The sequence below is a fragment of the Carcharhinus amblyrhynchos genome, chromosome 3 (assembly GCF_965287045.1).
Source record: "Carcharhinus amblyrhynchos chromosome 3, sCarAmb.v2.hapA, whole genome shotgun sequence".
Lineage (NCBI taxonomy): Eukaryota > Metazoa > Chordata > Chondrichthyes > Carcharhiniformes > Carcharhinidae > Carcharhinus > Carcharhinus amblyrhynchos.
Window position 1 is genome coordinate 63,508,178 of NC_137326.1, and position 25,108 is coordinate 63,533,285.

At 42.9% G+C, this 25,108-nt stretch overlaps 1 protein-coding gene across 1 annotated transcript in view; it reads left to right on the plus strand.

Annotated features, from left to right (window-relative positions):
* cacna2d2a (calcium channel, voltage-dependent, alpha 2/delta subunit 2a) overlaps positions 1–25,108 on the plus strand; it is an 855,812-nt gene that overhangs the window by 782,223 nt on the left and 48,481 nt on the right. Inside the window, exons 28-32 of the mRNA XM_080186111.1 lie at positions 6,392–6,493; positions 6,598–6,692; positions 7,724–7,771; positions 15,559–15,630; positions 20,262–20,414. Coding sequence (XP_080042237.1) covers positions 6,392–6,493; positions 6,598–6,692; positions 7,724–7,771; positions 15,559–15,630; positions 20,262–20,414 — 470 coding nt within the window. The remainder of the gene's footprint in view (positions 1–6,391; positions 6,494–6,597; positions 6,693–7,723; positions 7,772–15,558; positions 15,631–20,261; positions 20,415–25,108) is intronic.

Below are 25,108 nucleotides of genomic sequence, written 5' to 3' on the forward strand. Positions count from 1 at the left end.
TACCTCAGAGGAATACACACCAGTAAGTGGGGTGTGGGGCCTCATCCCGCTGGAGAGGCCAGAATCAACGGACTGAACAGGCCACTGCACATGCATCCATCTGTCAATGGGGAGATAGGTGCATGCACACTACCTCTCTCCCCCACCCCCCATCCCCGCCACCCATCACCAGTCTCCTGATTGCTTCCCAACCCCACCTCCCCCCAAATCACTGGGCTCCCCACTCACCTCCCCATCCGGCCTCCCAGGTCACCCCCCCACTCAACCAGTGCCAATTGCCAGTCCCTCATTGCCAGGTCAACTCCCCTACCCCATTTCCTGCCCCAATCTCCTCCCTCTCCCATTGATCCCTAATGCAGAGTGCATAGCAGGCCCTCCTCACCACAACCACCGTTCGACCCTGCCCCGCCAGTATGCCCTATCCCCTTGGCACTGCACAGTGCCTGGTGGGCAGTGCCAGGGTACCAGACTGACACTGCCAGGGTGCCAGGCTGGCACTGCGTAAGAGACATCCTCCAGCCCTGACTTCCAAGGGGTGGGGGGGGCTGCTGAATGGCCTCTGTTCCTACTAATGGGTGATTACGCTTTGTCCCTGTTGATGTGGACCAGCTTTAATCCCCAATGGTGGGAACCTCTTCTGGCCAGGGCGGGGGTTGAGGGAATTGCCCCAAAGGGGATGCTCATTTAGGACAAGGATGAGGAGAACATTTTTCTCTCAAAGGGTCATGAGTCTTAGGAACTCTTCCTCAAAGCGGAAGCATAGTGTTTGAATATTTTTAAGGCAGAGCTAGATAGATTCTTGATTAATAAAGAGGTGAAAGGTTATAGGGGCAGACAGGAATGTGGTATTGAAGTTACAATCAGATCAATGATGATCTTGTTGAATGGCAGAGCAGGCTGGAGGGGCCTAGTGTCCTGCTCCTGCTCCTAAGTTGTATGTTCATATGAATTAATGGAGGGTCCTATAGGATTTCAGTGCAACACATTTTAGATAGGTAACAGAGGTCTTTGGTTGATAACCTTAAATTAGGTTCAGGTGGAAAATATGAATTAATGGTCCAACATGATCTCCCTGTGACAGCCTAATATATGGTCCAATAAATTTGCAGAATGAGAGGCAAAAGAGGAGTTATAACGGGGATTTTAATTTAGCTTTTGTAGACAGGGATAATAAAAGAGTAAAGAGCAGAAAGCGGCAAACATTTCTGTGTTCAAAAGAATTTTTTAGATCAGTATATTTTTGATTCACCGAGGAAGTAGGCATTGTTGGATCTGGTTTAGGGAATGAAGTGGGTCAAAAGGTTCAAGTCTCAATCTGTGAATACTTGGGGGACCATTATCATTGTACCATTACGTTTAAGTTATGCCAATGTTCAAAAAATGATATTTTTTCAAAAACCATTACTATGCCAGGGCAGTGCCAAGGAGGCAGAGCCAGGGTGGGGGCGGAGCCATGACAGGGAAGGGGAACAAGCAGAGAGCTTCGCGGGGGTGGGAGGAAGGGAAATCTACCGGAGTGGAAGAAAGCGGGGATCTCTGCCGGGGACGATCAGCAATCAGACAGGGAGGGAGGCGCCTCTGGTGGTGATTGGAGAGGAATGGAGGGAACTCTGCAGAGGGGAGCAATTGGTGTGGAGCTGGAAATGTCCATGGGGAGGGCTTGGGGGTGAAGTGAAAGGAGAGCTCCCAGAACACTGGGTGATCAGGGATCCTGCACAATGATGCCCCACGGGCTCAGCAACTGGCTTGCATGGTGAGCTGAGGCTCCACCCCATCCCCTGCTGGTGAGAATCGCATCCCAGCACTTCTTTTGCACTAAGTGCCATAAGATTACATTTTCAAATTCACACAAAAAACCACTTTACTGTTTTCTCACTCATTTGGCACTTAGAACTTTTTTCAAAAAATTCCATCCTTTGTAACCTCCTCACACTTGCTTTCTTACCTATATTTGTTTCAGCAGAAAACTTAGCTAAAATAGTCTGTCGCTACATTCAAGTCATTAATTGAGACCCATGCACTGATCCCGATGGCTTTACAAAAGTTACAGTTTGCTGGCCTGGAAATGACCTCCGCCCAATCAAATTATCCCCCTGCACCAAATTTCAAAGTTAGGATTTGTACCTCATTTCACTCTCTGCTTCCATAATTTTATTGGAGTTTGGAAGATTGAGAGGTGGTCTTAATGAAACATATAAAATTCTGAGGGGACTGGACAGGGTGGATGATGAAAGGATATTTCCTCTCAAGAGGGAATTTAGAACTAAGGGTCCAATTTAAAAATAAATGGCCTCCCACTTAAGATGGAATCGAGGAGGAACTTTTACTCTCAGAGGGTCGTTAGTGTGGGAATTCTCTTCCTGCAAGAGCAGTGGAGGCTGAGTCGTTGAATACATTCAAAGCTGAGTATGTTAGATTTCCCAATCTACAAGGGTGTCAAGGTTGTGGGGGCAAACAGGAAAGCAAAGTTGAGGCCCAATCAGATCAGCCATTATCTTGTTGAATGAGCATCAGAATTTTGAATGAGTACAAATTTAGGTAGACTGATGATGGGTGATCAGAGAGGAGATTGGAATAACCAAGACCAGAAATATTCAATATTTGAGAACATTCTCTCCCAACCTCAGACAGTTGCCAGAGAGTGGAATGGAAACAATGGCCCAGAAACAGAATTTGTGGACCAAAGATAATGACCTTGTTTTTCTCAATACTTGGAGGAAATTTCCTTTCACCAAATATTGGATGTTGGACAAAGGAGCAGTCATGAGACATAGTGGTGAAGTTGAGTTGAGTGTCCTCTGCATACATGTAGAACTCATGTGTTTTTGGTTGATGTCACCAACAGGCAGTATATAGAAGGAAATAAGAGTGGTCCAAAGATAGACCCTTGTAGGATACCAGAGGTCACAGTGCTGGAGTGAGTGAAACTTGAAATTATTGTAGGTGATTCTCTGGCTACAACTTGACAAATAGGAATGAAATTCAACTGGAGGACAGAGCAGAGGGATTGCAGGAGGATGGTATGATCAATGGTGTCAAAGGTGCAGATTTTGAAGAAGGATGAAGAAAGATAGCTTACCATGATTACATTAAGACGGTACCTGGAAGAATCAAACATGGAATTGCAGAAAAATGGGCACAAATTTGGGAGGCAACAATATGTTCAAGGGCTGGAGATGGAGTGGTTAGTTTGCAAAAGAGGTCAAAGTTGACTGCTTTTTTGAAAATGATGATAATAGCAGATTTGAGGGAGGGTGTAGTGCCTGAGGAAAGGGAACTGTTGACAACATCAGCTAACATCCAGTCTGGAAACAGAGGACCATTGTACTGCTAATTGTAGCATTGTTTAAAAAGGGATAACCCAAATAATTACAAACCACTCAATCTAACCACAGTCATAGACAAATTATGTTAGTGAGGAACTGTATGAATCATCATTTAGAAAGAGACAGATTAACAGTGAGTATGGAAGGTCATGTCTCACTAACTTGATTGAACTTTTCAAGGAGGTAACAAAGAGGGTATTTGATGTAGTCACATGGATTTTTGCAAGTAGTTTAGAAATGTCAACGTGCTCAGAAAAGTAAAATTCCAAGGGAAAGTGGCAGGTTGAATCCAAAATTGGTTCAATGGCAAGAAACAACGGGGCAATATCCGCTTTTCTAAGTGGATAGCTGATTTCACTGGAGTTCTGCAGGGTCCAGTAAACAGTCCCTTGGTTTTCATGGTAAATATCATGCTTATCATTTATCATATAAATATCATTTATACTTATTTGGACACACGCATCTCCATCAAGGATGTCACCTCAGCACTTCACTGTACCACAAGCCCACAGATAACCTCACGATGTTCCACTTCTCCAGCTTCCACCCTAAACATGTTAAGGAAGCCATCCCCGATGGACAAGGCCTCCGTTTACACAGGATCTGCTCAGATGAGGAGGATCGTAACAGATATCTCCAGACACTGAAAGATGCCCTCAAAGGAACAGGATATGGCACTCGACTCATCGATCGACAGTTCCGACGCGCCACAGCAAAAAACCGTGCCGACCTCCTCATAAGACAAACACACCACCTTTTGTCATCCAGTACTTCCCTGGAGCAGAAAAGCTACGAAATCTTCTCTGGAAACTGCAACATGTCATTGATGAAAACAAACATCTCGCCAAGGCCATCTCCACACCCCCACTTCTTGCCTGCAAACAACCTCACAACCTCAAACAGACCATTGTCTGCAGCAAACTACCCAGCCTTCAAGAGAACAGTGACCACAATACCACACAACCCTGTCACAGCAACCTCTGGAAGACATGCCGGATCATTGACACGGATGCCATCATCTCACGTGAGAACACCATCCACCAGGTACACGGTACCTACTATTGCAACTCAGCCAACATTGTCTACCTGATGCGTTACAGGAAAAGATATCCTGAGGCATGGTACATTGGGGAGACCATGCAGACACTACGACAATGGATGAATGAACACCGCTCGACAATCACCAGGCAAGACTGTTCTCTTCCTGTTGGGGAACACTTCAGCAGTCACGGGCATTCAGCCTCTGATCTTCGGGTAAGCGTTCTCCAGGGCAGCCTTCACACACTCAACAATGCAGAATCGCTGAGCAAAACCTGATAGCCAAGTTCCGCACACTTGAGGACAGCCTCAACTGAGATCTTGGGTTCATGTCAAACTACCTGTAACCGCCATAACTTGCCTGGGTTTGCAAAATCTCATTAACTGTCCTGGCTGGAGACAATATACATCTCTTTAACCTGTGCTTAACGCTCTCTCCACTCACATTGTCTGTACCTTTAAGACTTGATTACCTGTAAAGATTCGCATTCCAGCCATTATCTTGTAAATTGAATTTGTATCTATATATGCCCTGTTTGTGAACAGAACTCCCACTCACCTGATAAAGGGGCAGTGCTCTGAAAGCTTGTGGCTTGTGCTACCAAATAAACTTGTTGGATTTTAACCTGGTGTGAGACTCCTTACTGTGCTTACCTCAGTCCAATGCCGGCATCTCCACATTATACTTAAATGCAGGGGCCATAATTATGAAATTTCCAGAAAATGGAAAGATTGGCTGTGCAGTTGATAATGAGGAAGAAAGCCACAGACTGCAGGAAGTGTGTTCCTGTGTTTGTCTGTGTTGTGCGCCTCTGTGTTAATGTATTTGGTGTGGATGTGTATGCTTATTTCCTGGGGTTGGGTGTTTCTCTGTGTGCTGTGATAAAGTGACTATCCGTTATAGCATCTTGTGTCTGCATGTGTTGTACGGATGTATTTGTGTGTGTTGTGTGAATAAGTCTGTATGTTGTGCAGATTTGTTCATGTGTGTTGTGTGGATGTGTTTGTGTGTATTGGAGTGATGTGTATGTAGTGCAGATGTGGTGTTATACGTGTTGTGTGGGTATGTGTGTATAATCTATGGATGTGTCTGTACATTGTGTGGATGTGTCTGTGTGTTGTATGGATGTGCCTATGTGGTGTGCAGGTAAGTCTGTCTGTGTTTTGGAGATGTGTCTGCCTGATACAGTTGTGTCTCTGTTCATAGTGGAGATTTGTCTCTGTTTTTTTTGGATGTTCCTGTGTGTTTTATGCAGGTGTATCTATGGGTGTTGCCTGGATGGCCGGAATTTTATTGCATCACCCGCTACAGGAATTGGACTGGGCGAGGGGCCGAATATGAGAAGTTCTGTTGACCTTAGGCAGGATTTTACAGTTTCAGAATGAGCAAGGCCATAAAATCCCGCCCGATGGATCTGTATGTGTTGTGCGCATGTGTCTGTGTGTTTGAGTGCTGGGTGTGTCTGTGTGTTGTGCATGGTGGATTTGTCTGCATTGTATGTATGTCTGTGTGTGTGTGTTGTACGATGCATCCATGTGCTCTGCGCATGAGCCTATGTGTTCTACTGTGCCTGTGTACTGAATGGATGGGTCTATGAGTGTTGTACTGTGCTTGTGTGTTGTAGAGATGTGTCTGTGTGTTCTGTGGACGTGTCCATATATGTGTGCACATGTGTATGTGTTGTGCTGTGACTGTTTTCTGTGAATGTGTCTGCATTCATGTGCACGTGTCTGTGTTGTGTGAATGTGACTGTGCGTTTGTACTGTGCCTGTGTGTTGTGTGGATTTCTCGATTTGTTTTGCGGAGATGTTTCTGGGTCTTCTAAGTATTGTATTAATAATTCATTGTTTGAATTTAGGGAGCTACATCGTCTCTGAATGGATGTTTTAAATGTGCTGAAAACTTCAGTGTGCACTTATGTTATGAGAATGCCATTGCTTTTGTAAAACATGTTTTGTTTCCTTAGCTAATCCTGTCAAGTTAAATTGCAACATGAACAAGTTTTAACATTGTGTTCTATCCTCAGCAAATAGCATGGTTGACATGGACCTGATGAACAACAGCATTGGGATTTTGGTGAGTGCTGCTGTGGACCTTCGCATCTATGGGAAGTCTCTGAAACCTGCAGGTGGGTTAATCTGTTCCACATTCATTCAGTTACAGTCAGATTATCCAATTTTGCAGGACTGAGTATTGAATTAAATATTCTCCCACTCGGCATGTTTTGTTTAGTGGTAGGAGTGAAGCTGGACTACGAAGCATGGGTGTCAAAGTTCAAAATTCTAGCCAGTAACCAGACCAACCGAGACCAGATGGAACCACGCAAGGTAACACAATAAGGTTCAATATATATTTCTGGGGTATGTATTATTAGTTTGATATAACTGAATTACTTGCTAGCCATTTCAAAAGGCAATTACATGTCAAGCACTTGCTATGTGCATGTGAATTTATCTTTCTCCGTGTGAATTGTGGGTATATGCGTGGTTGCATGTGTGCGTTGTGAGGATGTATTTCTGTGTTATTGGGATGTATGCAAATTTTATTAACTTCTTCAGTGAATTTAGCATTGCTGGCAAAGCCAAGATCCATTGCTGATCTTTAATTTCCCTTGAGAAGGTGAGCTCCCTTCTTGAATAAGCTGAGAGGCATGCAATGTCTTTTCAGGGAGAAATTAAGAGACAACGACTAGTCTGTGAGTCTGAGGTTACATGTAGACCAGACCAGGTAAGGATGGCAGATTTTCTTCCCTAAAGGGTATTTGTGAAACCCATGGGCTTTTATAACAATCCAACAGTTTTATGGTTAATATTACTGTTACTTGTTACAGATTTATTAATTAATTGAATTTAAATTCCCCAGATGATACGATAAAACTTATACTCATACTTGCTGAACATTTAGTCCAGATCTTTGGATTACTAGTCCAGTAACATAACCATTTTGCTAATACCAACGTGTTTTGGGATGTGAGTGTTGGAATTTATGTGGTGCATTTGTATTGAGATTTATGGGCCTGTGAGCGTGGGTGTTGGTATGTGTGTGATCCTTATATTCACCTCATGCCCTGTTATTTGACAGTATGTGTGTCAGTGGCTGACCTTATACTGGCCCTTTCTCTAATATATCCTTGATTTCCAACTCACAATTCTGCTGATGTCCTTTTTTCACAGTTTTTTTTTATTGTGTCAACATTGTTCTAGTCTGATTCAATCCTGCCAGAATTTGTTGATATGAAAGGTTGAAGTTGTTAATTTCTAGGTGCTATAGTACATACTGTGAAAGTGACAACAGGTATGGTCCATGTAAATGCAACCAGAGAGATAAGTTGACTTTCTCCTATCTTTACTTTGTACAGTGCATGCCATCTTCTGACTGTGAGATGGACTGTGACATTAACAGTGAGGTGAGCATGAAGAACATTTTACTTCAAATTATTGGTACAGTCATTGTAGCTGAGAAGACAGAGTTATGATGTAGCCAGCAGAGTTTGGCAGTGTGTGGGTTTTGTTTGAGGACCGTATTAAGGAAGCCTGTGATTTCTTGTGTCTAACATTTGCACAATTAACCATACCAGCCTTCTCCAATGCCTCTCCATTGTGGTCCAGCTGGGTGGAACTGCACTCATGTAATTCTATTCTTATCTATTTAATTTGAACCAGAAAACCATTGCAATGGTGTCTCTTCCTGCTGTCTCGTCATTACCTCTGGTCCATAAAGGATCCATCCTTGGCCCTGAACTTGTATCCTTCTCTAGTTTCTCTCTGATCTTCCCTCATGCCTTTCCTCAGCTCATGTTGTCTATGAGACCTACCTCCTGCGCCCCCAATCCTTTTCCTATTAAAATGCTAACTACCCAGCTTCTTTTTGTGCCACTCATGTTGGCTAATATTGTTAACAGTTATCTCTCCTCAGTTACTAAAGTCTGTCCTTCAAATCTACCATCATCACATCTCTCCTGAAAAACTAACTCTTGACCCCCTCTGTCCTTGCAAATGACTGCCCATTTCCTTTACTTTCCAAACATTTTGATTTATTTATTTCTTCCCAAACTGTGTGCATCTTTTACGGAAATCCATGTCTGAATCCCTCAATTGCCAAAGCACTGAAATGGCTGTTATCAAAGTCACAAATAACATCCTACATGACTGTGACAAAGCTAAACATTCCCTCTTCATGTTTCTTGACCTGTCTGCAACTTTTGACACGGTTGGCTACACCCCCATTTTTGTCCAGTTGGGTGGAATTGTTTTCACCTGGTTCCATTCGTAGCTGTCTAATTGCAACCAGAGTATCACTTTAACCCCTAATATGGTCAGGTTTGTTTGGGTGGGAGGTTAAAGTACTAAAAAATCTGAGTCCTGACCCATCCACCATTTCAATTTTATAGTTTTTTCCGACTGGGTTTCTTGGCCTACAGGGGAGAACAGATAATTGGATCCGGAAAGTAAGTGCTTTTGCTGTTACCTGCTGAATCCAGTGTACCTGCCTCACAAAATCCCACAACCTGACACCCCATTCCCTCTGATCTACCTCCAGTCTCCCTCCATACCCCACCGAAGTCACTGTCTTGCATCAATCATCCCCTTCCTAAGACCTCTGACCATTTCCCCTCCCTCTGTCCTCAATCCCTCAGACTTCTGATTCCTGACCACCTCAGTACACCACCCCCCCATCCCCACTGGTTTCCAATCCCTCACATCTCTGACATCTCTCCATTCTGCATCTGATCCCCAACTTCCCCACACATCAGCCTCTGATCCCTCAGACCTCAAATCCCCAATCACTGCCTTTAATTCCTAAGAACTCCTCATAAGATCCAGGAGCAGAAGTAGGCCATTTGGCCCGTTGAGTCTGCTCTGCCATTCAAGGAGATTATAACTGATCTGATGTGACCATCATCCTCAAATCCATTTTCTTGCCTCATCCCCATAACTCTTAATTCTCTTACTGATTAAAAATCTGCCTATCTCACCCTTGAACATATTAAACCAAGCCACTATATCTGTCTACGGTAATGAATTCCATAGATTCAATACCCTCTGAGAGAAGAAATTCCTCTTCAACTCTTTGTTAAATGGGCAACCCCTTACTCTGAGACTCCCCTGGTCCTAGACTCTCACAAGGAGAAACAATCTCTCAGCATCAACCCTGTGAAGTCCCCTGAGAACCATACATGTCTCAATAAGGTCACCTCTTTTTTTTCTAAAATCCATTGAGTTAAGGCCCAACCTACTCAATCTCACCCCTGAGACCAGGACCAACCAAATTAAACTTCTCTGGACTGCCTTCAAGGAGACTAAAACTGTTCACAGTATTCCAGGTGTGGTCTAACTAGTGTCTTATATAGTTTTAGCAAAACTTCCCTATTTTTATACTCCATACCCTTTGAAATAAAAGCCAACATTCCATTTGCTTACCATACTACTTACTGAACTTCCATGCTAGCTTTTTGTGATTTACTATGAGAGCCCCAAATCCCTTTGTGCTGCAGCTTTCTGCAGTCTTTCTCCATTTGAGTAATATTCAGTTCCTTTTATTTTCCCACCTTTCAATTCCTCATCCAAATCATTAATATATATTATAAATAATTGTGGCCCCAGCACTGATCCCTGTGACAGTCTACTCATTACAGGTTGCCATCTCAAAAATGCCTATCTTATCCAATTCTGTCTTCTATTAATTAGCCAACCCTCTACCCATGCTAATATACTATCCCCAACACCAAAGGCTCTTATCTTTTTAAGTAGCCGTTTGTGCAATACTTATTGAATGCTTTTTGGAGATCCAAATATATCTACTGGTTCTCCTTTGTCTATCCTGCTTACCCCTTACCAGGATAATGAATTTGTCAAATATGATTCTCCCTTCATGAAGCTAAGCTGTCTCTGCTTGATAACATTATGTAGTTCTAAATGGTCTACTGTTACATCCTTTATAACGGACACTAACATTTTCCCAATGACAGATATTAAGTTACCTGGCCTTTGTTATCTGTTTTTTGTTTCCCTCCCTTTTTGAATAAGGGGATTACATTAATAGTTTTCTAATCCTCTGGAATTTTGCCAGAATATAAATATTTTTGGATAATTGCCACCAGTGCACCACCTATCTCTGTCCGTCATTGCTGATCAATTGTCTTTTCTTTTAAACTCCTTTCCCAGTCCACTTCAGCCAAGTCTGTCCTCATTCCTTTGTTATTATCCCTATTTAAGTTTAGCACAGTTGTTGTATGTCCCTAGGTTAGACATTCGCCTCCCTCTCCCCGACACTGGATCAGACCTATTTGGTGCTGAAGCCTCTTCCCCTGTGCTGCTTGTGCAGTTGAAAGCCAAGCCTGTTGATCAGCCTTACCTCTGGAAGAGGAACCTGTCAATGATGTCACACTCGCATATTAAAACTCCACAGCGTGCAAGAAAACCCAAAAGTTGAGTTTTCCTACAGTTCACATGAGTCGCCGTCCACATCAGCCGTCAGGGCCCTAAACTTATTTTTTTGACTGTTTTTGATCATCTGCCCTAATATCTCATTTCTGACTCAATGTGAAAGCTTTGCTTCACTGTGCTTCTGTGAACCACTTTGGGATATGCACATTAAAGTGCTATATAAATACAAGCTATTTTTAACATCTTTGGAAATATAATACCATATCCGCATTTATTGTGACAATACTCAGCTCTAACTCACCATCACCCCTTTCAACCTCCTGACTTTCTGTGCTCTTTTTGTCTGACATCCAGTTCTAAGAGGAGCTGAAATTTTCTGAGCTAATTATTGGGAAGATCAAAGCCATTGGGTGAAATTCTCTAGTTTCATCTGTGGCGAGAACAGAAAATCTGGCATTTCAGTCAAAACTCCATTCACTTTCAATGGCACTGGAAAATCCCAGTTGCAAACGAGGATGGAAAATTTTGGCCATTGACTTTTGTCCCCAGCACACATTCTGTTCCCCTGCCACTGATTACCTCCCTCTCTCTCGCTGGCAAATGTATGAGGCCAAACCAGACCCTTCACAACCTTGTTTTGACATGTTCACAACACTGCAATTAGCTTTTATTCCATCACCAAGACTGCCTTCTTCCACCTGATGGAAAAGAGATACTGGGGGTTACATCTATCACACCTTTCATACTGATCCCTTCTGCTTTATCACCTTTTACTGTCCTTTGAATCTCTCCCATTCACCTAGTTCTGTGTTAACTTTTACATCATTGACTGTTTTTTCATTTTAGTTTGATGCTGTTTTCTCTGTCTTTGCTCATGGCTGCTTTTGCTTGACTAGTGTACTCTTACCCCTTGAGATTCTGGATCACATAAAATTATTTTTGACGACCTCCCATTGATCTTCAAATATTTTATTCATTAACAGATTTGTCCAGTTAATTATTAATAGTTTGAATATCATATGTGGCCAGTCATCCTGCATTATGCAAATGACTGCTCACTTTCACTGGAAGCTCTCACAATGCCTCCGTTTTAAGGCAGCCCTTTGACACAACACAGTCTGGTCCAGAAATGATAGGGTAGATCCTGAGAAATTAAGTCTCCTTTCTAGAGTCCTCTGTATCCAAGTTGCTGTCCCAGATTACCAGCACCACTATGACAAAGCCCATTCTGCCAGTAACACCATCCTGGAACTCACTATTGGAATTGGGTGCATTAGTGGTTGCATTGATTTGGGGATCCTCTGCAATGTTACATGGCCAGGACCTCAAGCATTGTGGTAATGATCTGCCCATTACAGAATCTTGCCTGACGAAATAGTTTGTTTACAGAGGCCCAGGGTGAGGTGTGATGTTAGGGAGCGCTTGTTGGGAAAAGGCACCCGGGGCTGGAAGGGACTCAGCCTGAGGAGAATATGGATAATATTCCATTGGCAGCTGCAGTGTCATTTTTTGACTGTCACCTCTGACTGTTGGATGAAGGAATAAATACACAACCTTCCACAGTCACTAGTCTCTGAACATTAGCTCATGAAACTGCCATTTATGTCAGTCACTACCATCCTTGTTAAAAACAATATGCTACAATAACTTTATTTGTAACTCATGTATGTGTGTAAACATCCATCTGTGTCTTTGCAAATTTGCTGCATATGTGCATTATTTCTAAAAATAATACTTCTTCTTGGTGTTACTAAGCACATTTCAGATGCTTTTTATAATTGCACAGCAGCAAGTAGAAGTTGCACAGATGATCTGACTAGTTCTCCAAATGGCAGAATTGGTTGCTGAGCTATACATATCTTGAGGTCCCTGGCGAGTTTGCTGATCTCAGCAGGACTAGTACAATTGGTTTTAGTGTCCCCAAATTACAGTGGTCGCAGTGAAAATCAGGCAAGATTCCCATACGTGATAACTATGCAATGATCCTTACTGCAAGGATTGCTTAAGGATTAAATCATAATTGTAGATATGCTGTGACCACCATCCCCCACACCGTAGTTAGGTAGCAGATTGGCACGCCGTATTCATAAGTGACTTAAAGGATGATTCTCAGCACTAATTGTGCCACAATATAAGGAGACACTGAGCAATGGAAGGTGGCCATCCCTAACCCTGGAAGACATGAGGTTAGCTGCTCAAGGCTGTGACAATTCTGTGAGATGAGGCCAAGTGCTGCTGCAATTTCAGACTTGTATCACTGTAACTAATCTCTGGCTAACGTACATAACCATATGGAAATCCCTACTTTCTACGAACTTTGTGTATCTTCGGTTACGGACAGTAGGGAAGTGGGCAAATTGTGCTTCTTTCCCCTCACCAACTGCCCACAAACAGAAGATGTTTTGAATTATTTTATAAGTACTCTGTGGTGTGTTTTCCCAAACCCTCAATTTGGGTGATACAATTTACTAATAACTCACAGCAAACCCATGTTGTGGTTAACTCATAAAGTTAGCTAAATCACATTTAAAACCCTAGATGTGTTCGCAACTTCCCACTTCGCTACATGCACGCTTACACTCTCGCACGCACACACAATTAGATCAAAATGGTTAGCAACAGTTCAAGAATCACAGAACTGAATATTGGTTCATCTGATTTCTAAAATCCAAGAAGTCGAAGTCCAGAGGGTGCTTCTTTCATGGCAGTGTTCAATCTCGATGAGTTATTGACGACAACACAAAAATCCTCAAAATGAATAATGCTGTAACATGATTTTTTTTTGCTTAGACTGCTAGACAGGTGATGATTAGAGAATTTTAAAATCAAGCAGGCTTTGTGGAGCTGAAAGATGGTAGCCAATTAAAAATGTCCAAAAATGTGCAGATTAGGTTGATTGGCCATGCTAAATTGACCCTAGCGTCAGGGAGATTAGCCAGGTAAATGTGTGGGGTTAGGGGAATAGGGCCTAGATGGGATGTGGTCAGCACAGACTCAATGGGCCAAATGACCTCCTTCTGTACTGTAGGGATTCTATGATATTTGTTTTAACGTCAATCGGAAATGATCCCAGCAGTCCGGACTGCTGGAATCATTTCCAGTTGATGTTAAAACAGCGGTGTGAGGATTTCTCAGTTCTCAAAGGCATATTGAGATGCCAAAATGGTGACCCAAATTATGTGACCTTCCTTTTCCACAATCGCTTCAAAAGGGATGTTTATCCAGTGTCTGCAACTAGCTTTGATTTCAGGACTGATAATGTCCCAGTCATAAGCTGTTGAAAGAGTTAGCATCCATATTGAGGGCCCGATGTCAGGAAGCCATTGTCCATACAGATATCTGACTCTGCTAGAAGATGGCACGGTGGTACTGCTGTCTCATAGCGCCAGGGACCTGGGTTCGATTCTGGCTTGGGCCACTGTCTGTGTGGAATCTGCAGGTTCCATCTGCATCTGCATGAATTTCCTCTGGGTGCTCCAGTTTCTTCCCACAGTCCAAAAGACGTACTGGTTAGGTGCATTGACCGTGCTAAATTCTCCCTCAGTGTACCCGAACTGGCGCCGGAATGTGGCACTCTAGGATTTTCACAGTAATTTTATTGCAGTGTTAATGTAAGCCTACTTGTGACACTAATAAATAAACCTAAAAGCATTAAACTTAAGGAGTAAGCTTATCAGATGCAAATCCTTTGTTCCCATAATTGTCTCTTTTGAAGTCGACCTGCACAGTCCCAGGTGTGAGATTAATCTGTTAGCAGTTCTGCAGATATAACAAGTTTCAATGTGCAAGGTCCCTAATCTTCTGCATTTAGAGCAAAAAAAAATCAAAATTCATTTCTTGCCTGTAAGGGGAGGTGTTGGGCTTAAATCGCCTGAACGTTGGCTGAAAGCAACAAAGGGCGCCATTGTGCACGCACAGGTCCCTCTGCTCTGAGAGCAGTGGAGACTTGTCAAAGCCTCTGTTGCTTTCAGCCAGCCTCCAAGGCCCAAAGCAGGCATCCTCCTCAGGTCCTGCAGCCTATCGTGACTTTTCCCCACTGCCAAAGCAATCAACCCTCCGACCTGCCCAGACCTTTTGACTCCCATCTTGCCCCCTCGATTGCAACTGCAGAGTGGCACAGGCCCCTCTCCCCCCACCCCCACCCTCCCCCCATGATTGCACTGCACAGTGCACAGCGATCTCCCCCCACACCCCACCACCGATTTGACCCCACCACACTCCACCACCCCTAAGGCCACCCTTGGCACTGCCCGGTGCATGGTGGGCACTGGGCTGTGCCAGGCTGGCACTGTCCCAGAGGCAGCCCTGTGCCCCTGACCTCCCAGGGGACCTCAATGGCCTCCAAGGCCTCCAATTCTACCAGCGAGGTAGCAGAGTCAAGGGAGCCTGAATGATAGCATCCCGGGCTCACTAATCACATGGAAATTACATTTAAGTGAGATTTAAATAATTCATTTAGCACAAGGCTGATCTCACCGGATATCTGCTGCCAGTAAAATCGCAAGGGGCGAGAAATCAGATGCAAACCTGATTTCTTGGGTGTTGCGCGATCTTACCAGCTCACTCTGCCCACCAGCCGGCGGGGTGCAATGTTAAGATTGCCTCCATGGCATTGGGTTCCTCTTCACATCATAGGGATCCAACACTCCACATACTGGAAAGTAGTCAACCACTCGGGGCAGAAAATCAACAAATTGAGTCTAGATAACTGGAAGTAGTCATCCTGGCCAACAGTTAGCAAAACAGCTGATTAGTGGAGCGATGTTAATACAATTTATTTCACCATCTTCTGCTATTGATTTTTCAGGATCTGTTGTGCGTATTAATTGATGACGGTGGTTTCCTGATCATGTCCAATCAGCCTGAACACTGGAGCCAGGTAACAAGACACTGCAGTGAATATTGCATTGTGGTCAGATAGTCAGACATTGAATGTGGTGAACTAAAGCCCACGATAAAGTTAGTCTTAGTCTCGCCTACTACTGATGACATCTATGACTAGCAAAACTCTGGTAATGTCTAAACATGTCATTACTTGGGGACAGACAACATAATTAAAACAATATATATGTATGTTTGCATGTGTGAATTTAAATATGTGTGTAGAATCATGGAATGGTTACAGCAGAGAGGAAGGCCATTTGGCCCACCATATTTGTGCTGATTCTAAGAAGAGCAATTCCCTGACTGTCACTTCCCACCTTCTCCCTGTAGCCCTGCACATTCTTAGAAATAAAAAGAACACAGAGCACCATTTCCTGTCTGTTTCACTTCACTTTTCTTCTCCATCACAGAATTGTTACAGCACAGGAAGAGACTATTTAGCCTGTTGTGTCTGCACCTGCACTCTGAATGAACAATGCACCTAGTGCCACTCCCTTATCCCTTCCTGTAACCCTGCAAATTCTTTCTTTTCAGTTATATTTTGAATCCTTCAGCCATTCTTAGGCAGTTCATTCCAGATCCTAACCACTTGCTTTGTTAAAAATTCCTCCTCATCACCATTACTTCTTTTCATTGCTAATTACCTTAATGTGTGGCAGTGTTAGTTTTGTGTCAATTTGGGAGTAGGTTTGGAGGAGTAGGGTTGATAGCTCTGTAGTTATAGTTTTGGAATTTGAATGGTTATGACAAGAATAAATTGATGATTCAAGGGTAAAGGTGGTAGAGGGAGTATATGGAGTCATGAACTGATGAGGAAGATTGGTGATTAGTGAAAAGAGGAGCGAGTACTGCAGATATTGAGTTTGCAGTTTTTGGGTAGTGATCAAGTTGGGGTAGTAAGAATTCATTGGGGAAATGAGGAATTGTTGAGGGATTAGATGGCATGTGGGGAAAGGATAATAGATATGGGAGAATAATAAGTACTGGGTAAACAGATGAAAGGAGAGTGAGGAGTTTGAGTGCAGGCAGTGGACGTTTGGGAAAAGGCAATTATTGGCAGAGAGGAAGTGAATGGTGCATTTTGTTCATTCATTTATGGAATATGGGCATTGCTGGCTCGGCTAGCATTTCTTACCCATCCTAATTGCCTTTGAGAAGGTGATGGTGAGCTGCCTCCTTGAGTTGCTGCAGTCTGTGTGGTTTAGGTATATCCACAGTGCTGTTAGGGAGGGCATTCCTGGAATTTTGACTCAGTGACAGTAAAGGAATGGTAATATGTGGGATGAAGATGGGTGTACTGAGAGTTAATGGAGAAGACAAAATAGAGTGCTGCACTGGAAAAGGTTGCAGTTTGAGATAAATTTAGATGAGCAGGAGTAGATTTGGTTGAAGTAACGGAAATGGAAGAACGGACAGAGGTAGATCTACAGAGAAGAACCACAGTAAAATTAATACCAAGTCAGCCCAGGATATCATTGCAGGCATTCCATGAGGTAGTGACCTAGGCCCAACCATCTTCAACTGCTTCATCAATGATATTCCCATTATAAGATTTGAAATGGGCACATTCATTGATGATTGCAGAGAGGTCAGGACCATTCATGACTCCTTAGATACAGAAGCAGTCCTTGTCCACATGCAGCAAGACCTTCTAGGTAAAATTCAAGCTTGGGCTAAGTAACAAGTAACATTTGCGCCACACAAGTGCAGACAATGACCATTACCAACAAGACAGAGTCTAACAATACCTACCCTCAATATTTAATGGTATTACAATTGCTGACTACTTCATCATCGATATGCTGTGGTTCACCACTGTCCAGAAACAGGATTGAACCAGCAAAATAAACACTGCAGCTACAAAGAGCAAGTCAGGGCTTGCAAACACTGCAGTGAGTAATTTAGTTCCTGACTTTCAAAGTCTGCCCTCCATCTGTAAAGCACAAGTCAAAATGGGATGGAATACTTCCCAGTTGTGTGGAAATCTGCAGTTCCACCAACAGTAACAAAGCTTAACAACATCTAAGGCAAAGTAACTCATTTGATTGCCACCCCATCCATCACCTTAAGCATTTATTCCCCATCACCATTTCATCCTGGTGGCAATGTGTATCATCTACAGGACACACTACAACATCTCACCAAGGCATTTATAGCAGCATATTCCAAACCCTTTAACAACTGATGCCATCCCACATTGAAGCCCATCCGTCAGGTTCTGGGAGATTCTGCAAGAAAGACTACATATGAGAAATAATACAGATATTTATAATTACAATCTCTGTACATCATGGTGCATGTAATATCAGGGGTGTTGTACTATACCCAGATCTATTCGTTGTACAGTTACTGTCTTAATGCATCATACTGACAAAACAAGTTCATGGAGTGGGCTGAGAGGTGGCAGATGCAGTTCAATGCATAGAAATAGCAAGTAATATATGTTAAGATAAAATGAATAGTGACTCTTGACATATGTAACAAACTTAGTGTGCAGATGTATAGATTTTTAAATGTGGGAATGACAAATTTAACTGTAAATTTAAGTTTGTTTTAATAAGTGAAGTATGGTTTAATATCATGCCTTCAACATAATAAAAAGGCCAGGAATTAGTCAGAAAAATTGATATTGGAAAATTGAAGTACAAGTGTTTTCATAATGGCAGAGCAGCACAGTGAATGCTTGAGAGAGAGACTATAACTGCTAAAGGGGAAATGGATAATGAATAGAAAAATAGAAATACGATTTGTTAGCTCCATTTGAAGAACTAATGCACTGGATCAAGTAGCCACCTCCTCAGGATAATTTGTATGTAAATGTCATCATGAGCTTTATACCTGTTCTCACTTGCACAGCTCCTCCCCTGAAAAGCATTGAATGAGGAATTGTTCAGCAAATGCCAGGAGTCCTCTTGATACATCACCCAAATACCCTATTCAACTGCAAGTTCCATCGTAATAGAGCCCAATCATATGCTAATCATACAGCCACACACATTCACACACAATCAAAGAATTCACTAGATATTGATCAAGAACAGGAATCATGGCTGAATTCTGAAAACACTTGCCCACCACCTCTATGAGAATGGATGCTAACAATGCGTATCACCTCCAAATGAGTGGTACATATAAATGTGACTGAGAAAAGGCCAAATTTCTCAGTTGATATATGTCATGTGTTAAAGTGAACTGGAAAGAGCTACTTGAAGGTAAATCAATGTCAGAATATCCCCCCACCCCCTCACTTTCAATAAACACCAACCATAAATATGTGTGAATATTAGAGTGGGATACTACGGTACAAAAAAGATACTACGAGCTCAATATTGCAGAAAGCCTAGAGGGTACAGAAAATGTTGGAGTAAAATTTAAAAAGAAATAAGGACAGCATAGAGAGGGTCTGAAAAATGTATTGGCAAGTAAGATTAAGGAAAACACAAGGATATGTTACAAATATATAAAGAGCAAAAGGAAAGTGTTGGGCCAATTAGAGACCAGGAAGGTAAACCATGTGTGGAGGCACAAGACACAGCCATGGTTCTTAATTAGTACCTTGCATTGAGCATTCAAAGGTAATTAGAGATGGTGTAATGCCTCAAGAAGTTCAACTGGAAAGGAACAAAGTTTATTTACAGAATGCAAAGTAAAACCTCTATACTGGTGTATGCACATTCATCCCTGCCTGAGGCCTGCCTTATAAACAGCTCAGGTAATGAGTTCAAGCTGGCAAACCACTGCCTGTTACCAGGGGAAGTTATATTCAGCAAACCCCACAAGGAGATCAATCAGCGATTCCATGGACTTTGTGGGGGTAATCACAGATGGGGAACAAATGCTGGCCTTGCCAGCATGGCCCACATCTCAAAAAAGAGTTTTAAAAAATCAATAATTTCTTAAATGTCGGTGTTATAATTTATAAATTCACAGATGATACAAAAATTGGTTGTGTGGTTAACAGTGAGGAAGAAATTAGGTGGACTGTAGGAAGATATCATTGAAGTAGTCAAATGAGCAGAAAAGGGACAAATGAAATTTAATCTGGAAAAGTGTGAGGTAATGTATTTGGGGAGGATAAACAAGGCAATGGAATAATCTATAAATGGTAGAATGCTGAGAAGTCTAGAGGAACACAGGGAACTTGGAGTGTATGTCTCCAGATCCCTGAAGGTAAGGTGGGCAAGAAGAGCATATGGATTAATTTCCTATATTGGTTAAGGCCTAGGATGTAAGAGCAGGAAACTTATGCTAGAGCAGTGTGAAATATCAGTTTGTACACAGCGAGAGCAATGAGCACGGTTCTGTCACTACGTCACAGGAAGGATGTGATCATTCTCGAAATGGTATATATGAGGTTTACAAGGATGTTGCCAGATATGGAAAATTTTATCCATGAGGAAAGATTGAGTAAGCTGGGATTGTTTATTAAGTGGTAGCTCATTAGGTTCAACCAGGGCTGCACACCATTGAGCCGAGCCTGAGCAAACAGACAGGCGGGGGTTGGAATCAAGGCTGGGGTGCAGGGTCTTAGCCATGATAAGTTGGAGAAACTCATCCACAACTGAGAGGAGCAATATGATGTCAATTAAGCTCCTCAATGTATATTGTATTTGGTTCTTTCTCCAGATAGGTATGTTCTTCAGTGAGGTGGATCCCAGTTTGATGAATGCGCTCTATAATGCCTCATTCTACACAAGAAAGGAATCCTATAACTATCAGTCTGTGTGTGGACCACCGGATACTACTGACACAGGAGCTGCACCCAGATCCATTTTTGTTGTAAGTTTACACTTGCTGACAGCAGACCTGAAGAAAAAGCATAAGATTATTAAAAGCATGTTCTGTCTTTCCCATTTTCTTTGAAAACTTTTATTTATTTGTTATAAAATATAGGAATTGAGAAAAAATCTATTTGACTGGGTGTTGGAGGTGGGAGGTCTAATGTTGAACTCCACAGGAGTGCATCCATTGGTGACCTGTGGAGGTCTTGGTGCCCTCAGAAGATGAACATTCATCACATGGACCCTGGCAGCCTTGAGCTTTCACAGCTTTTGAAAATCAGGGACCTGGTGAAGGGAACCTGCTGAGGGCACACAGATAAGTACAGCCCTCAGGGAGGTGAAGGTTATGCCCAGGTGTTCAGGCCCTGGACCAGAAGCCCAAATTACATTAGGAGACCAGACTAGACCCGAACAGTTTTTCTAATTTGGCATAAATGTGTGGAAATTATGCTTTACTCTAGGAATACTTCATTCCACTGACAAATTAGGGATCTTTTATATAAAACCAACTTTATTTAGTAACACAGTTTAACTATAACTCTAACAAATGAGGCAGCATAACTATTATTTGTTGAACAATATTTAAACACGAAAATGAACAACTATTTCTAACTTAGCAATGATTCAGCTCCAAATAAGCAAAATTCTTCTTACGGTCTTAAAAAACACTTTAAATACAGTTAGCATCCGTAAATATACTTGCTATCAGGGGTATATTCAGTCTTAAAGTTTTCCAGTAGATTTTGTGGAGAACAGTTCTGTCTTTAAACAAATCCAGTCAGAACTCAAAAGCTGTTTTCTCTCTGCTACATACCTAGCTCCTCCAATTAACCACATTATCACATGGTCCAGTCAATCTAAACACACATTCCATTCCTTCAATCAAAAGCCCCAGAGGATGGTTTCTTTTTGTGCACTAAAATCCATTAGATCATTCCTAAATAAACACTACATAGCCAAAATGAACAATTATCCTACTTTCCAGGCATCCGAGCTACATTCCCTCCAGATACACCAACTACCTGTAGAAAAAAACTGAATTTTAAAAGAGTCCCCTTAAGATAAAAAAAATGTATTCATAGCAATCGCACACTATCAGCACACCTGGCACTAACCTCTTCCGGGGAGTGGAGGCTTCTGATGGGAAGGTTTGTGGAGGAGGTTTCCTTATGTCTGTGTGGGGGAATTCCCTGGGGAGAATGTTTGCATGGCAAGGGTTTCCTGTGTGTGTGAGGGGGTTTCTCTGAGGCGGAGGCCGTGGGGTGGAGTGGCCAGTTCCCTGTGTCCTTGTGGAAGGACTTCTTTTCTTATTTTTCTTATGTTTAGATTGGGCCAACTTTTAATCCCTTGAAGGTTGAAGTTGCGAGAGGGGCAGGCTCATTCAGAGCCCAACCTGCCAGCGTGACAGTGTGGAACCCGGCTCCAGGATTTATTTTGACCAAGTATCAAAAAGTCCCAGCAGAAAAAGCTGGGCCAGTGTAAATGCTCATGAGATGTAATAATATAACACCTAACACTAATAAAGCCGAAACAATGAAAAGTTAGTGCATACTACATTTCCTGTTTCACACTGGGCAGCACAAAAGCAATTAGGTGGGAGAATTGGGAACAATAGGTAAAACTAAAGAATTAGATGCAATAGGGATAATGAAAACAACTACAGACAAGACAGTTATATAGTGTAGGTTGTATGGTATTTCAAAATGCTGCATTAATCAAAAATAACGTTATACAGGAGTAAGAAGTGACTTAACTAACCTTCTGAATCCATATGGATTGATATAAAGGACAGGAAGAAATAAGTCACCATAATTAGGTATACATGAGAGATCAATAAATAGTGGGAAGAAAATAGAAGCAGAAATGTATCAATAAATACTTGAAAGAAATAAAAAACACAGAAACATAATCATGGGGAATTCAACTGCTCTCAAAAACAGGCAAGGAGAGGAAGTGAAATGGTTAAAGAGATGGAGGTTTTACATCGTGGCCAAGACACCTTTCTGACTCATTGGGCAAAGTTTGAACTGGCCATAGTAGGCAGATCTGGTTGTATCTGAGAGGTTAAATCCTCTAAAAGTGACCTTGGATTGGAACCCTACATCATTTCACCCACTTCTACTTTTCACTCAAGCAAATTCGCAGGTGAGTGGAGAACACCATGAAGCTATCAAATAAGTAACTGTAATGTGCAATGAGGTCACTGACATTTTTTCACCAATCATTCTGGCTTTAACAGCCACCACACCTGTTTTATGAGCAGTCAACAACTCCCCAGGATTAGCCAAAACAGTGTGTCAGTGAATCTGACAGGCTGGGAAGCCTTTGAATCAGGAAAGTGAATAGCTGTGACTATGCCTTAGTGAGAAGCTGCATTGAGTTGCATTTCCCTGCTGTCAACCTTCACTGTGGCTTGGGTGTACATTACGCAGTTTTCCCGTAGAGCACTGATGAGGAATAAGAGGAGCAGCAGCACTACCAGCAACAGGAACAACACCAGCGACAGCAGGAATAATACTAGCAACCATAACAGGAGCCTTCTCCCCATCTCTAGGGCAGAGGAAATGGACACAAAGACACACCTCGAAGGAGACAAGATCTCAACATAGGGTCTATAGGCAGAGAGAGAGGATCAGTTTTCTTGATCTGTCTGAGCACCAGTGCCTCAGGGGCTCAGATTTACCAGGGAGGTTGCTGCTGATATCTGCAGCCTCCAGAAACGAATCTTCTATACCAATGGATCAGATAGGCACATACTGCCAATGGCTGACAAAGTGGCTGTCACAGCAGGGCACCAGTGCTCTGAGATACACGGCGTTATGGGTGTTATAAATGCATTGTGTGGAGAGGACAGAAGGACATTCATGGCAGGAGGATGCCATTTGGCCCTTCAACCCTGCTCCACCATTCACTAAGATGGCTGCTCTGCCATTCATTAAGATCATGGCTGATCATCCAACTCAATAGTCAAATCCTGCTTTTTCCCATAACCTTCGATCTCATTCGCCCCAGGTGCTATATCAAGCTCCCTCTTGAATACATTCAATGTTTTGGTATCAACTACTTCCTGTGGTAATGAATTCCACAGGCTCACTACTCCTTTGGTGAAGAAATGTCTCCTCACCTCCGTCTAAATGGTCTACCCTGAATCCTGAGACTGTGACCTTGGTTCTGGACTGCCCCACCATCGGGAATATCCTCCCTGCATCTACCCTGTCAGTCCTGCTAGAATTTTATAAGTCTCTATGAGATACTCCCCCATTCCTCTGAACTCCAGCAAAAACAATCCTAATCTAATCAATCTGTCCTCAAACATCAATCCCGCCATCCTCGGAATCAGCCTGGTAAACCTTCGCTGCACTCCCTTGAGGGCAAGAAAAAAGAAACTAAAACTGCACACACTACTCTAGCTGTGACCTCACCAAGGCCCTGTATGATTGCAACAACATGCACACCTGCTTTGTTTGAGAGGTTGGCCTCATCCTTCCATCGCTGGCAGATGTCAGTGAGAAGTCTCACAGCACCAGGTTAAAGTCCAACAGGTTTGTTTGGTAGCAAACGCCAGTAATTTCGGGGCTTTTCCCCTTTGTCAGGTGAGTGGGGAGTTGTGATCACGGAACATATAAAAGGCACACTCAGTTTACAGAATACTGATTAGAATGCACGTCTTTACATCTAATCAAGTATTAAAGATGCAGACAATGTGAGTGGAGATAGCATTAAGCATAGATTAAAGAAATGTGTATTGTCTCCAGATGGGACAATAAGTGAGATGTTGCAAGCCCAGGTAAGTCATGGGGGTTACAAATAGGGTGACATGAACCCAAGATCCCAGTTGAGGCCATCCTCATGTGTGCGGAACATGGCTATCAGTTTCTGCTCAGCGACTCTGCGCTGTCGTATGTCGTGAAGGCCGCCTTGGAGAACGTTTACCTGAAGATCAGAGGCCAAATGCCCGTGACCGCTAAAGTGTTCGCCAACAGGAAGAGAACAGTCTTGCCTAGTGATTGTCAAGCAGTATTCATTCACCTGTTGTCGTAGTGTCTGCATAGTCTCCCCAATGTACCATGCCTCGGGACGTCCTTTCCTGCAGAGTATCAGGTAGACAATGTTGGCCGAGTTGCAAGGGTATGTACCGTTTACCTGGTGGATAGTGTTCTCACATGAGATGACGACATCCATGTCGACGATCCGGCATGTCTTGCAGAGGTTGCTGTGGCAGGGTTCTCCTGAAGTCTGGGTAGTTTGCTGCGGACAATGGTCTGTTTGAGGTTTTGTGGTTGTTTGAAAGCAAGAAGTGGGGGTGTGGGGATGGCCCTGGCGAGATGTTCGTCTTCATCAATGACATGTTGAAGTCTCCCGAGAAGATGCCGTAGCTTCTCCGCTCTGGGGAAGTACTGGACGACGAAGGGTACTCTGTCCACTGTGTCCCATGTTTGTCTTCTGAGGACGTCGGTGCGGTTTTTCGCTGTTGCACGTTGGATCTATCGATCGATGAGTCGAGCGCCATATCCTGTTCTTATGAGGACATCTTTCAGCGTCTAGAGGTGTGTATATGGAGGGCTTGTCCTTAGAGGATAGCTTCTTTAAAGTGTTTAGGGTGAAAGCTGGAGAAGTGGAGCATCGTGAGGTTATCTGTGGGCTTGCAGTACAGAGAGGTGCTGAGGTGACCGTCCTTAATACGCAGGATCT